The sequence below is a fragment of the Caenorhabditis remanei genome, chromosome IV (genome assembly GCF_010183535.1).
Source record: "Caenorhabditis remanei strain PX506 chromosome IV, whole genome shotgun sequence".
In the NCBI taxonomy this organism is placed as follows: domain Eukaryota; kingdom Metazoa; phylum Nematoda; class Chromadorea; order Rhabditida; family Rhabditidae; genus Caenorhabditis; species Caenorhabditis remanei.
In genome coordinates this window covers 22,886,605-22,900,598 of record NC_071331.1, presented here as the reverse complement: position 1 = coordinate 22,900,598, position 13,994 = coordinate 22,886,605, and the positions used below count along the sequence as shown (strand labels likewise).

The 13,994-nt window shown below is 35.7% G+C and overlaps 2 protein-coding genes across 2 annotated transcripts; one reads left to right on the top strand and one right to left on the bottom strand.

Moving 5' to 3' along the window:
• Positions 1-3,462: 3,462 nt before the first annotated feature.
• On the bottom strand, positions 3,463-5,072 carry GCK72_015857 (uncharacterized protein; the record flags this gene model as incomplete). The annotated part of the gene is made up of 2 exons (XM_003094867.2): positions 3,463-3,939; positions 4,965-5,072. 2 exons carry the CDS (start codon positions 5,070-5,072, stop codon positions 3,463-3,465), a joined length of 585 nt encoding a protein of 194 aa, XP_003094915.2.
• A 3,279-nt stretch (positions 5,073-8,351) lies between these two features.
• GCK72_015856 (uncharacterized protein) lies at positions 8,352-13,334 on the top strand (the record flags this gene model as incomplete). Its single annotated transcript, XM_053731179.1, has 25 exons — positions 8,352-8,410; positions 8,484-8,580; positions 8,627-8,700; positions 8,821-8,883; positions 9,003-9,065; positions 9,548-9,607; positions 9,727-9,789; positions 9,897-9,959; positions 10,079-10,141; positions 10,355-10,429; positions 10,518-10,580; positions 10,690-10,740; positions 10,879-10,941; positions 11,030-11,092; positions 11,191-11,253; positions 11,381-11,437; positions 11,514-11,576; positions 11,716-11,778; positions 11,887-11,949; positions 12,028-12,090; positions 12,199-12,255; positions 12,332-12,394; positions 12,515-12,577; positions 12,657-12,746; positions 12,836-13,334. The coding sequence occupies 25 exons, from the start codon at positions 8,352-8,354 to the stop codon at positions 13,332-13,334; spliced, it is 2,064 nt and encodes a 687-aa protein (XP_053585951.1).
• Positions 13,335-13,994: the final 660 nt, after the last annotated feature.

Genomic DNA, 13,994 nt, shown 5'->3' with positions numbered 1-13,994 from the left:
GTTGCGTGCATTTACGGGAAGCTCGTGTAGATTTACGGAGACCTGTCTGGATTTACGCGACCTCAGAACAACTGAATGAAGAGTAATGTCGATTGATTTACAAGATCTAGTGTAGATTTACGGGAGCTTATGTGCGGTTTACGACGCGCCTCATGAGGTATTGTATGGATTTTCAAGTGATCGTGTTGTTTTAGTGGGAGCTATTTAGATTTACAGGATCTCGTTTAGATTTACGAGGAGCTTTGTGTGGATTTACGGCACCTCAGAACAATAGTAATGTCAATTTACAGGATCAAGTGTAGATTTACGGGGAGTTGTGGAGATTTACGGGGAGTTGTGGAGATCTACGACAATCAGTGATAATTTACTGAAAGCTGTGTATATTTACGAGGTGCTGTGTAGATTTACGGAGAGCTCGTGTGGATTTTTCGTGGAGTTGGGTGGATTTACACCGCATCATGCGTAAACTGTATGAATTATTTATTAATAGGAACAACAAAAACGTTAAGTTATGCACCTCCCATGGCATGGTCGTTGATTTCCAACCAAACTGGGCAAATTCCAAGGAAGTGTGCGTAATCGCAACTGAAAAACTTCAAAATCTTCCAATAATTTTTCAAGCCAGTGTTCCCGAGTGATGGGTTGCATTGATGGCTGAAAAAACTGGGATTTGTGACAAAAATAAAATAATCCGAAAAAAACACTGACGGTAATTCTTGTGTCGCGCTTCTTCGGTTTGTCAAATTCGCTGGAGCAGCTAAGCTTTTGGGACATTTTTTGCAACTGAAATTGATAAATACTGGTTTGAAGGATTTTAATTACTTACTGTAGCTGTCTTCTTCTTTTAAGAAAAGGGCAGATTTGCAATATGTGCGAACAGGAAGTCTTTCGTTTTTCTGAAACTCAATCATTATTACTTGGTGATTACGTCATCAATTATCGAAATACATCACTTTGGAACATTGCGAAAAAAAATTGTCTCAAATTAATGTATTTCGATAATTTAGACGGTATTACCACAATATTCTATATGTTGCATTTACCGATTTTTTTTTTGAAAACGGCAAAAAATTATGTTACGTTCAAAAACCCGCAAAATTTCTCAGAAGGTTTCTGATTAAATCTCAAAATCTGGAAGTTTCTCTGCGCTCTCTCCCCAAACTTCAAATTGCTGTATCCCAAAAAGGGGCGGAGCTATAAAAAAAGTGTCGACTAACAAAATGTCGCAAATTTTATGTAGATTATTTTTGTAGTTGATAACTTTTTGATAGCACCGCCCCTTTTTGAGATACAACCGTTTGAAGTTAAGGAGAGACGCAGAGAAGCTGGAGAGTCTCGTTGTCTGCGTCTCTCCCCAAACTTCAAATTGCTGTATCTCAAAAAGGGGAGGAGCTATCAAAAAGTGGTCAACTAACAAAATGTAGCAAGTTTTATGTAGATTATTTTTGTAGTTGACCACTTTTTGATAGCTCCGCCCCTTTTTTGCATATCATAACCTTATTAAATGAGCACAGGATATTTCTTTCTGTCGTTGCAGTTCGGGAACGGGTCATAAATCATATTGACTGCAATTTTGACCGGTAACAGATTGGGATTTTTCTGAAAATGTCATATAAAGGAGATGTAGACTGAAAATAATTGGATTTTTGCGATTTTAAAGAAAAAAACTATGTTACTTACGGCGCATAAGTGGTTGACAATGTAATTGTTCTGCTTGTTCTAAAAAAGAATTTATTATTTCAAATTTTGAATTGACACCCCTTGGTACCTTACCCTGACAATACTATCCTTATATAATATTCGTTTTGTTTTCATAATTCAATAAAAATCAAAAAATATGTACAATAGAAAGGCATCTACATACACACGACGCCAATACTTATATATTATAGAATAGGAGAATAAAATTAGAAAAATATCTACATTATGTGTCTGGAAGAGAAAATGAAAATGACTGAATTGGAAAAAAATTTTAGACAAAGGGACAAAGGGAACTGATAACAGTGATTGACAGGTATTTAGTTTAGAAATTTGGAGGAAATTAGAGAGTGAGAAACGCAGACACAGAAAGATAAGGAAATCATGGAAAGTGTCAATCAGTGAACAGATAATTAGAGGTGTCACATTGAAAAAAATCCGAAAATCTGCAGGCGATTTGAAATTGAGGAGAGGCGTATGAAGCTAGAGAGTCTAGTTGTCTGCACCTCTCCTCAACTTCAAATCGCTATAACTGAAAAGTGGGCGGAGCTAGAAAGAAGTGGTCAACTACAAAAATGATCAGCATAAAATTTTGAATATTTTTGCAGTTGGGGCGGAGCAATTGAAAAGTTGTCAACTACAAAAACAGAACAGTAAGTTTGGTCATTGATTATTTTAAACTTACAAGTGTTAAAAAATGATTAAAATTGAAAAATATTAGCTCAAAAACTGGGAAAAAACAAAAATTTCAGTCAAAACGCGTCTAAGGCGCGCCAGACTCACATTTTTCATATCTAGATACTTTTTGTGCAATTTTAGACCGTTTTAAGCTAGAAAAATAAATTTTTTTAGTGTTAACAACTTATAAATGTCAATTTCAGCGTAAAATCTGATAATATTTTGCATATTTTTGTAGTTGACAACTTTTTCTTATTTTTCCTAGCTCCGCCCCTTTTTGAGATATAATGGTTTGAAGTTAAGGGAGAGACGCAGATAACGAGACACTCTAGCTCTCCTTAACTTCAAATCGCTATAACTCAAAAAGGGGCGGAGCTATGAAAAAGTGGTCAACTACAAAAATGATCAGCATAAAATTTTGCACATTTTTGTAGTTGACAACTTTTTCATAGCTCCTTCCCTTTTTGAGATATAATGGTGTTAAGTTGAGGAGAGACGCAAACAACGAGACACTCTAGCTTGTCTGCGTCTCTCCCCAAACTTCTAAACGTTGTATCTCAAAAAGAGGCGGAGCTATGAAAAAGTGGTCAACTACAAAAATGACCAGCATAAAATTTTGCACATTTTTGTAGTTGACAACTCTTAGATAGCTCCGCCCACTTTTTGAGATATAATGGTTTGAAGTTAAGAGAGACGCAGACAAAGAGACTCTCTAGCTTGTCTGCGTCTCTCGATTTGGAGCTAAAAGTTACAATTTTTAGCTCAAAAATAGTTTAAAATTTCAAGAATTTTCAGATTTTAGACCGAAATTGACATTCAAAGCTTTTGAACACTGAATAAACTGAATTTAAAGCTCAAAATGGTCTAAAATTGCACAAAAACCAAATTTTTTAATGTTGAATCTGAAATAAAAATTCTGGCGCACCTTCGACGCGTTTTGACCAAAATTTTTGTTTTTTGTGTGTTTGGAGGTAGTTTTACTCAATTTTAATCATTTTTTAAATAATTTCTTGGTTTAGAATGTTTCATTTTCATTAAATCAAAACCTATGTATACAGATAGATAATCAAACATAAATACATAAATTCAAATTTTAGGAGGCTCCGCCCCTTTCAGCCTCTTCTCCATCTCCCTCAATCGCCTCTTCATCTCTCGAATCTTCTCCTCCAATTCTTCTTTTTCATCGATCAGCGTCTCAATTTCTCGATGAAGCTCCTCATTTCTCTTGAGCAATGTCTTGTTGGCAATGGTTAGGACGGAAATTTTTTCGGTGAGCTCTTCTGGAGGCTCCGCCCCTTTCTGTACAATTTCCTCTACAAAACGCGCCAAAAATTGATCGATTTTCAGCTTTTCCTCCTCTGAAATCGCGTCTTCTGGTGTTTCTCCATTGAGATATCTCTGATATGCGGCCCATGCCGTCTCCACTTTTTTCTCGAATTCTGGATTCTCAGATTTTTGAGATTTTTGAATTCCCGCCGGATCAACCATTCCGTTGATCTGGGCTCGACGGAGTTCAACAATTCGGAGCATCACTTTCCGGAGGTCTTGCTCTTCGTTTTGGAGCTGAAATAGACAATTTTAGCTCTAAATGTTCAGATTTTACGCTGAAATTGACATTTATAAGTTGTTAACACTAAAAAAATTTATTTTTCAGCTCAAAATAGTCTAAAATTGCACAAAAAGTATCTAGATATGAGAAAATGTGAGTCTGGCGCGCCTTCGACGCGTTTTGACTGAAATTTTTGTTTTTCTTAGTTTTCGAGCTAATATCACTCAATTTTAATCATTTTTTGACACATCTAAATTTAAAGTAATTAATTTATATTATTTTCAGCAACAAAAAACCCAGATTTTAACAGAAAATAGAAGAAATTTGAATTTTTGATTCAAAATTGGTTTTTTAGCGAAAATCTCAAATTTTCGAAAATGTCTCAATATAGACCAAATTTAGTGTTCTATTTTTGTAGTTAACCACTTTTTGATAGCTCCGCCCTTTTTTGAGATACAACTGTTTGAAGTTAAGGAGAGACGCAGAGAAGCTAGAGAGTCTCGTTGTCTGCGTCTCTCCCCAAACTTCAAACCGTTATATCTCAAAAATGGGCGGAGCTAGGAAAAAGTGGTCAACTACAAAAATATACAAAATTTTATGCTGATTATTTTTGTAGTTGACAACTTTTTTGTAGCTCCGCCCCTTTTTGAGATACAATGTGTAGTATTTTGGAGAACTTTTGACTCAAAAATTCAATATTTCATACTTTTTTAAACTCTTTTTTTTAATCTGGTTTTTTGTTGAAATATTAAAAATTGAGCATTTCAAACCTAAATGCGTTAAAAAACATATAAATTGAGTAAAATTACCAAATTTTTGTCAAAACACGTCAAATGTGCGCCAGAGCTTTGCTAAATTGATTTCAGACTTGAGTTTTCCAGTCTTCTTATTCTCAAAATGCTATTTTCAGTCTAAAACCGGTCTGGATTGCTGGTTTTGAAAGTTTAAGACCAGTTTTTGAGTTAAAACTTCAATTTTTTCAATTCTAACAGTCTGAAAATGTCAATTTCAGCACCAAATTTATATTTATTCCACTCACCGACTTCCCATCCTTCTTCGTCATAGTTTGGAATGCATTCGGGTGGTCTCCCCGCCCGAAAGCTTTCTCCAATTCACGAAATAATTGGTTTGATACTTCAGAGGACATCTGCTGACCTAAAAAACTTTTAAAACTGCCAAAAATTCATTAAAATTTTATTATTCGAATTTCGAAAAAGAATAAATTTCCGATTCGTAGGGTTTGCCATAGCAACCGAGAGAGTGTGTAATCAGAAGAGAGACGCAGAGACATTCGTCTGTCTGTCTGTGTGTCCAGATGTCCAAACATCCTTCTATTCTTCTGGAGGACCCGTTGTCATGACAACGGAGAGAAGGAGAGATAGAGATGAGAGGAGACACGCAGAGATTTTTGGGGAGAGAGAGCTCTAGACATCGGGACACACAAATTCACCTGAAATCGATGAAAGAATTTGAAAAAATGACTGGAAATCCATCGACAATAGTCAAAAACTTAAATTGTCTGGCGCGCCTTACGCGCGTTTTCCATTTATATGCATTTTTCATGAAAAAACCTGAAAAATGCATGATCTAGACAATCTTTTTCAGAATTGTTTTTCTTTTTTCACTTTCGGACAAGAAATTTCCATTTCCATGCAACTCTGGTGAGCAAGAACGCTCTAATTTACATGACAAAATCTGGAATTTTCAGCTTGTTCATAAATTCTTGTTAACTTTCACTCTAAAGCTCTCTCAAACGTCAGAATCCTTACTAGCGAAGGTCGTGACCTATATCACTTGAAAGTTGAGAAAACGCTGATTCCAAATATATATTCAGTTTTTGCCCTCGAGCCCTATTATTCGAGAAAAACGAAGTCAAAGTTTCGAAAAATGACAAATTATTGCGTTTCTGACACGCGAAAAACGGTTTGAAATTTTTGGCGATTTTCGCGCGTTAAAAAAGCAGTAATTTATCATTTTTCCGAACTTTGACCTCGTTTTTCTCGAATACCAGGCCTCGAGGGCAAAAACTGAATACATATTTGGAATCAGCGTTTTCTCAGCTTTCCAATGATATAGGTCACGACCACGTTTGAGAGACCTTTAAAGTGAAAGTTAACAAGAATTTATGAACAACCTGAAAATTCCAGATTTTGTCATGTAAATTAGAGCGTTCTTGCTCACCAGAGTTGCATGGAAATGGAAATTTCTTGTCCGAAAGTGAAAAAAGAAAAACAATTCTGAAAAAGATTGTCTAGATCATGCATTTTTCTGGTTTTTTCATGAAAAATGCAAATAAATGGAAAACGCGCCTAAGGCGCGCCAGACAATTTAAGTTTTTGACTATTTTCGATGGATTTCCAGTCATTTTTTCAAATTCTTTCATCGATTTCAGGTGAATTTGTGTGTCCCGATGTCTAGAGCTCTCTCTCCCCAAAAATCTCTGCGTGTCTCCTCTCATCTCTATCTCTCCTTCTCTCCGTTGTCATGACAACGGGAATATATATTTGGAATCTGCGTTTTCTCAGCTTTCCAATGATATAGGTCACGACCCATAACTCCAGACCGAGTCCATGACCTTCAATAGTTAGCTCGATTTTCATAATCCATTTATTAATCTTCCCATCTCCTTTATCCCCCACTACATTCTCCTTTTCTCCAATTCTTAATATACATTTTCTCTTCAGCTCTCTCTCCCCGTGCCAACACCTGCCTAATACGGGGGATAACGAGGAGGCGGAGCCTATGAAGTCGGTGGGGAAACGAATCCCCCGACACACACATACATAGAAGCCTTCTCATTCACCACCACCACCTCGCTTATTTCCAGATTACTCTCTTACTTCCTACAGAGTTATGGTGCACTGGAATTGGTCGATTTTAGGGAAAAATTACTTTGTTTATTCTTAACTTGCTAGGGAGTGTCCGTACAAGAAAGTTGTCAACCACAATAATGTAGAACTACTTCTGATTTGTATGATCCGTATCATGCTGAAAGCAAAGAAAATTCTTAAAATAATGAAAAAATCGCTCAAAAACACTTTAGGTGTCGCTAAAAAGTCGATGCACCATATTGCGCACTTCTGTTTATCCATCCCATAACTCTCTAGGGAGTGTCCGTACAAAAAAATTGTCAACTACAATAATGTAGAATTACAACTGATTTGTATGATCTATACAAAATTTTGTTTGGTGGGACAATAAGTGATACCGTAACACCCTCTCAAAGTTTAACATTTTCCACTGAAAACGGCGCCTTCTAGAGTTATAGAACACTCATTTCTAAATTATCTCCGTCTTTAATTATCTCTCATATCTAATTACACATCTCTAATTATTTCTAATCTTGCCGCCGGCTTCATATACACCATCTGGTATATTATTAGGAAATCCCTCTCTCTCTTCCATGCTAATTCATGGAACGGACCCTTCCGGTCCGCAAGTACCGCTGGGAGGGTCCGCGGAGGGGGCGGAGCTATGAAAAAGTTGTCAACTACAAAAATATTCAAAATGTTATGTTGATCATTTGTGTAGTTAACCACTTTTTGATAGCTCCGCCTATTTTTGAAATATGAACTGTAGAATTTTGGAGAATTCAACTGTTTGACCATTTTTTGGTGTTCTAGCCAGTTTTCACGATTTCATCTCTAATAAAGCCGGCGGCTCTGGTATATAGACAATGCTGTCTCTCTCTCCTAGGCTAATTTATGGAACGGCAGTGAGAACGTCCCCCTTTTCTGTCCACTAGGACCGCTGGGAAGGTCCGTCCGCACGGACGTTGCTTTCTTCTCCTCTTCACCCCTCGCTCCTCCATACTCTCGTGGTCTTCTGGCAGCGACTGACCACTCTCCGTGTTCCCCTCTTCTTTTTCTCTTAATTTAATTTAATTTAATTTAATTTAATTTAATTTATTGACTGGGATATAAATCATGAAAATATACAGGAGACCGGATCATGCCCCTCACGAGGCTAAAGACCTGGTAGGAGGGGAAATACGTGGAAAGCAAGATAATTAAGTCAGGAAGTATGGAATTAAGTCAGGAAGTATTCTCTCTTCAATTCATAATAATCATGTGACTAACCGCTTCGCGCTCTTTTTCTTCTATCTTTCTTGTGTTCTAACTGAAAAGAAAATTTGCATATTTTTGAAGAAAGATGTTTTTTTCTCAAAGTTTCTTAATTTTTTGCATTTTCGACTAATTTTTGACCAATTTTTGAACGATTTTATTGTTTTTGAATGCTAGAAAAACACTAATTCACTAATTACCGATCAACCAAATTGTTTCTGCCTATTTCAGCTCATGGTGCATCGACTTTTTCTGAAAACGGAGTTTTTTTTTTCAAATTTGCGCTCCTTTGCTGCTTTTTCTTCTGTATTGAATCTGAGCTAATTTTCAGGTAATTTTGTGTTTTTTTCCAACGTTCTTTAATGGAGTATCCGGATTCATACCAAGAATTCGAAATGGTCAAAACGGAAGTAGAAGATGGGTGAGTTGGTTTTTGTTTTTCTTTCTTTCTTGATTTACACCGTTTTGAACCATAAAACTGCTCATTTTTCTAGAACCGATGAGCTCGAAAAGCTGTTTCAAACCACCAATTATCCGGACGTCTTCGAGCGTGAGCGGATCGCTTCGATAATTGGAAAAGAGCCATGGGAGGTAGAAGGCGATTCTTTTTTCTCGGGAAAGTTACAGGAAATTTCAGGTGCAAGTTTGGTTTTCACGCCGTCGGCGAGCAGAGATGAGAAAAGTTGATGCATCGACTGTCCCAGAAGTCAGGTAGTGTAGATTTTCAGACAATTTTTGATGTTTTTAGCCGGTTTTTACCATTTTCTTTGTAATTTTTGACATTTTTAGCTCATTTTTTGTGTCGAATCAATCAATTTTTACTATTTCCAGATTCTCATGTTCAAATGGTGCATCTGGTACCCAACATGGTGCATCGACTGTCCCAGAAGTCAGGTTAGTGACTTTTTGGTCATTTTTTGGTGTTTTCAACCAGTTCTTAATATTTTCACGTAATCTATCACATTTTTAGCTCACTTTTTTTTTCAATTTTCATTAATTTTTAACATTTTCAGCTTCTCGACCCCAAAAAGTGGATCTGGTTCCCGACCTTGTGTAATTATTCTTCCAGAAAACAAGTAAGTCATTTTTGGTGATTTTTAAAGATTTTAAAGATTTTAGAAAGCAAATTTTTTTTTGAGTTTTTATGATTAAAAACTAGATTAAAAACGGCTAACGCGCGCCAGCTAACAAGATAACTACTATGAAATTATGTTTATTCAGTAGATCACACCTTATGGATTATTTTTGTAGTTTATCACTTTTTTGCTACGGGCGGTCCTTGAAGAGTTATGAGGGGAAATAACGGAAGTGCTCAATATGGTGCATCGACTTTTTTTTTTCGAATTTGAGTTTTCTCTGGTTTTAGAGGTACAGAAAGCAATTTTGATCGATTTTTCATGAATTTTAGACATTTTTGTTTATTTTAGCCCTCTCTAACGGTTGAATCGTTCAATTTTTGGGGTTTTTCACCATTTCTTATATAATTTTTGACATTTTTAGCATAACTTTGTTGTTCAATATCTTTCATCGAACTTTTATCAATTTTTGATATTTTCAGACAACATACACCATTCGATCCAAAAAACCCTTTTGGTCCATCGCCATTTCCAGAATGCAGGTTAGTGACTTTTTGGTCAATTTTTAGTGATTTTTAACCAGTTTCTATCAATTTTTATGGGTTTTTTGCCATTTTCAGCTCATTTTCAGTCGAATTCCATAAATTTTCATTATTTTCAGGCTCTCACGCTCAAATTGTGCATCTGATACCCAACATGGTGCGTCGACTGTCCCAGAAGTCAGGTTAGTCAATTTTTGATGTTTTTTACCAGTTTTTACTAATTTTTATGGGATTTTTGGCATTTTTAGCTTATTTTTAGTCAAATTCCATAAGTTTTTATTATTTTCAGGCTCTCCCGCTCAAATTGTGCATCTGGTGCCCAACATGGTGCATCGACTGTCCCAGAACTCAGGTTTGTGATTTTTCTAGTCAATTTTTGATCTTTTTAGCTAGTTTTTATTATTTTCTACGTAATTTTTGCCATTTTTAGGTCATTTTCATTGATTTTTTTTTATTTTACAACGTATTTAGGTTGACTACAACCAACGATGCATCTGGTGCTGAACATGGAGCATGGCGCCCTCTAAAACTCGGGTAAGTGACTTTTTTGATATTTTCTAAGGATTTTTGCACTTCCGTATTAAAAATTGGTATAAAAAATTTAACTTTAACCGTCAAAAACAAAAGTGCTCAATATGGTGCATCGACTTTTTTCGAAGCCGAAAAATTTTTTTCGGTTTTATAGAAAAAATTGAAACTTTTTTAAAGGTTTCAATTAAATAATTAGTAAATTTCTGCTGATTTCAGATCATTATTCCGATCTAGTCCCTCCCCAGATTCATCGGACCCGGAACATGATGCATCGACCCGTTCCGTTGAGGGGTAAGTAGTTTTAGACATTTTTTGCCTCGAAACGTACTTTTTAAACAATTTTTTCAACATTTTTAATCCTAATTTCCTAAATTTACAGCTCATTCACTCCAAACGATGAATCGAGCCCTTTACCTGCTGTATCGACATCCCCAATCAAATAGTAAGTGATTTTTTGGTCAATTTTTGGTGTTTTTAGCCGATTTTTACTATTTTCTACGTGATTTTTTAATATTTTTAACCTAAATTTCAATAAATTTTAATACTTTCAGCGGATTCAATCCATACAGTCAATTTTCTTCATTTGGTGCCTTAGATGTCAGGTAACGTCGATTTTTGGTCAATTTTTGTTGTTTTAACCAGGTTTCATCGTTCCCAACGTAATTTGTTATATTTTTAACCTAAATTTGTCTAAATTTCAGTTATTTTAATCTTAATTTTAACATTTTTGATATTTTCAGCGACTATCTTTCGAACGATCTAATGAACCGTCTAAATAAAACATCGGCTGACCTAAAATACATGTAAGTGAATTTTTGGTCAATTTTTGGTATTTTTCATGTAATTTTTGACATTTTAAATTAAAAATTTATCAATTTTTTACATTTTCAGGCTCTCGGCTCTAGACAGTGCATCTGGTGCTAAACATGGTGCATCGACTGGCTCAGAACTCAGGTTAGTGACTTTTTGGTCAATTTTTGGTGTTTTTAGCAAGTTTTTACTTTTTAAAATGTGATTTTTTGGCAAATTCCGGTAATTTTTCACATTTTTAGCTTCTCAACCCCAAATGGTGCATCTGGTGCTAAACATGGTGCATCGACTGGCTCAGAAATTCGGTTAGTAACTTTTTTATCAATTTTTGGTGTTTTCAGCCAATTTTTACTAATTTTTATGTAATTTTCGGCATTTTAACCTATATTAATTGATTTTCACTCAAATCTCATCAATTTTTCACATTTTTAGCCGTTCGACCACAAATGGTGCATCTGATCTCCCAACATCGACTGTCTCGAAATTGTAGTAAGTGATTTTTTAGGATTTTCTGTATGTATTTGAATATGTTTATTTAATGTTCATTAATTCTTGATATTTTCAGCGACTATACTCCATACAGTCCATCAAACCCTCCATATGGTGCATCGATTGTTCCAGATGTTAGGTAATGTAGATTTTTGGTCAATTTTTGGTGTTTTAGTTGGTTTTTACTATTTTCTATGTAATTTTTTATATTTTTAACCTAAATTTGTCTAAAATTGAGTCATTTTAATCTTAATTTCATCAATTTTCGATAATTTCAGCCAATATACTTCGTACGATCGGACGAACTTTCCATTTGGTTCATCGACTATTCCAAAACTTAGGTTAGTAACTTTTTGCTCAATCTTTGGTGTTTTTAGCCTGTTTTTACTAATTTTCATGTAATTTTTAACAACTTAAATTAGAATTTTATCAATTTTTTACATTTTCAGGCTCTCGGCTCTAGACAGTGCATCTGGTACCAAACATGGTGCATCGACTATTTCACAAGCTGAGTAAGTCACTGTTCAAGCATTTTTTGGTGTTTTTAGCAAGTTTTTACTATTTTAAAACGTAATTTTTCACATTTTTAGCTTCTCAACACCAAATGGTGCATCTGATACCCAACATGGTGCATCGACTGTCCCAGAACTCAGGTTACTAATTTTTTGAACAATTTTTTTTAGTTTTTAGACAGTTTTAACCATTTTCTACGTAATTTTTCACATTTAAACAAAAGTTTCATCAATTTTTCGCATTTTTAGCCGTTCGACCACAAATGGTGCATCTGATCTCCCAACATCGACTGTCCCGAAATTGTAGTAAGTGATTTTTAAGGATTTTCTGTATGTATTTGAATATGTTTATTTAATGTTCATTAATTCTTGATATTTTCAGCGACTATACTCCATACAGTCCATCAATCCCTCCATATGGTGCATCGATTGTTCCAGATGTCAGGTAGTTTGTTGTTTTATCCAATTTTCATCATTTCCCATATGATTTTATATATTTTTAACCTAAATTTGACCGAATTTCGATCATTTTAATCTTAATTTCATCAATTTTTTATATTTTCAGCGAGTATCCTTCGAACGATCTAATGAACCTTCTACATAACCCATCGGCTCGTCTAGAATGCATGTAAGTGACTTTTTTTCAAATTTTATCATTTTTTACAAAATTTTTAATCATTTTTAATGAAAATTTTCCCAATTTTCAGCTTTTTGGCCCCAGCTCACCTTTTTGGTCTTTCGACCACAAATGGTGCATCTGGTACCCAACATGGTGCATCGACTGTTCCAGAAGTCAGGTTAGTGACTTTTTGGGCAATTTTTTGGGGGTTTCAACCTGTTTTTACTATTTTCAGCTCTTTTTTTATCAATTTTTCCACATTTTCAGCACCGCTCCCAAACGTTTCCACCGGAAATCCAAGGATTTCAGTTTCCTCAAAGACAACACCTCCTTTATGTCCGCTTTAGGTCTGGAAAACGTCACAAAAATCGTCGAGGACCCTCTGAATCAACAAAAAATCAAAAATGGAATTCTCGAGAAGCGTCGAGCCGCAAAACGACAGGAGGCGGGGCCATCGAGTGGGCGGAGCTTGGAAAAAAAAGCGAGACGGGATTATGGAGAGAATCTGCAGGAGATTCAGTCGAAATATTCGAAAAATTTGAAAAATTTGACAAAACGAGTCAGGGAACTGGAAATCGGACAGGCGGATAATGCTGAAAAAATTGAGAAGCTGAAAAATGAGGTTGAGACGCTGAAAATCAATAATTTGGAATTGGAGAAGAAATTGGAGGAGGCGGAGCTTGACGATGATACTGTAGTGGTGAGAGATGTAAAAGTGGAAGAAGAAGAGGAAGAGGAACCCGATTGGATGGTCGCAGAGTGGTGATCGATTTCTTTTTTTTTTAATTTCAAACAAAAAATTTTGTCTTTTTAAAAAAATCACATTTTAACCGCAATAAACAATTTTCTACATCGATTTGACTGTTACCATCAGATTCAGCGTGACGAGAGCTTTCAAAAAAGTACCCACAAGCCTAGGTTCCGACAACTTTGGGTCCCACCACGAAAACCGGTCCCGGGTTACTGTAGTTTTCGTGGCGAGACCCAAAGTGAACAGAACCTAGGCATGATTATACTCATTTGAACCGTCTTGGTGAGCTGAATCTGAAAATACGCATATAATTCAAGTTGGAAGAGATTGGGGGAAGTTACAGCTAGTTTTGTGAAACTTAGATTTTCGAAATGTTTCGAAAATCTGTAACTTTGTTGGATTTCAATGTTTTTTGATGATTTTTGGCATCAGACACCTCGGACACCCAGATAGACTTTCCTAGAGGCAGTCGAACCCCTTCTCCACCCAAAAAAAGCAATTACCTGTCCGCCACGTCACCAGGATCAGATCTATCCACATTTACACCTTCAGACCCTCAGCCCCTCAGCCCCGCAGGCTGTTCGCTTCTTTTGACTCGTTCCAGCTTGAATTCAGTTATCCTCATCTCATTTTGCACAGATTTGAGTATTTTCACCCGGATTTTGACCAAATTTC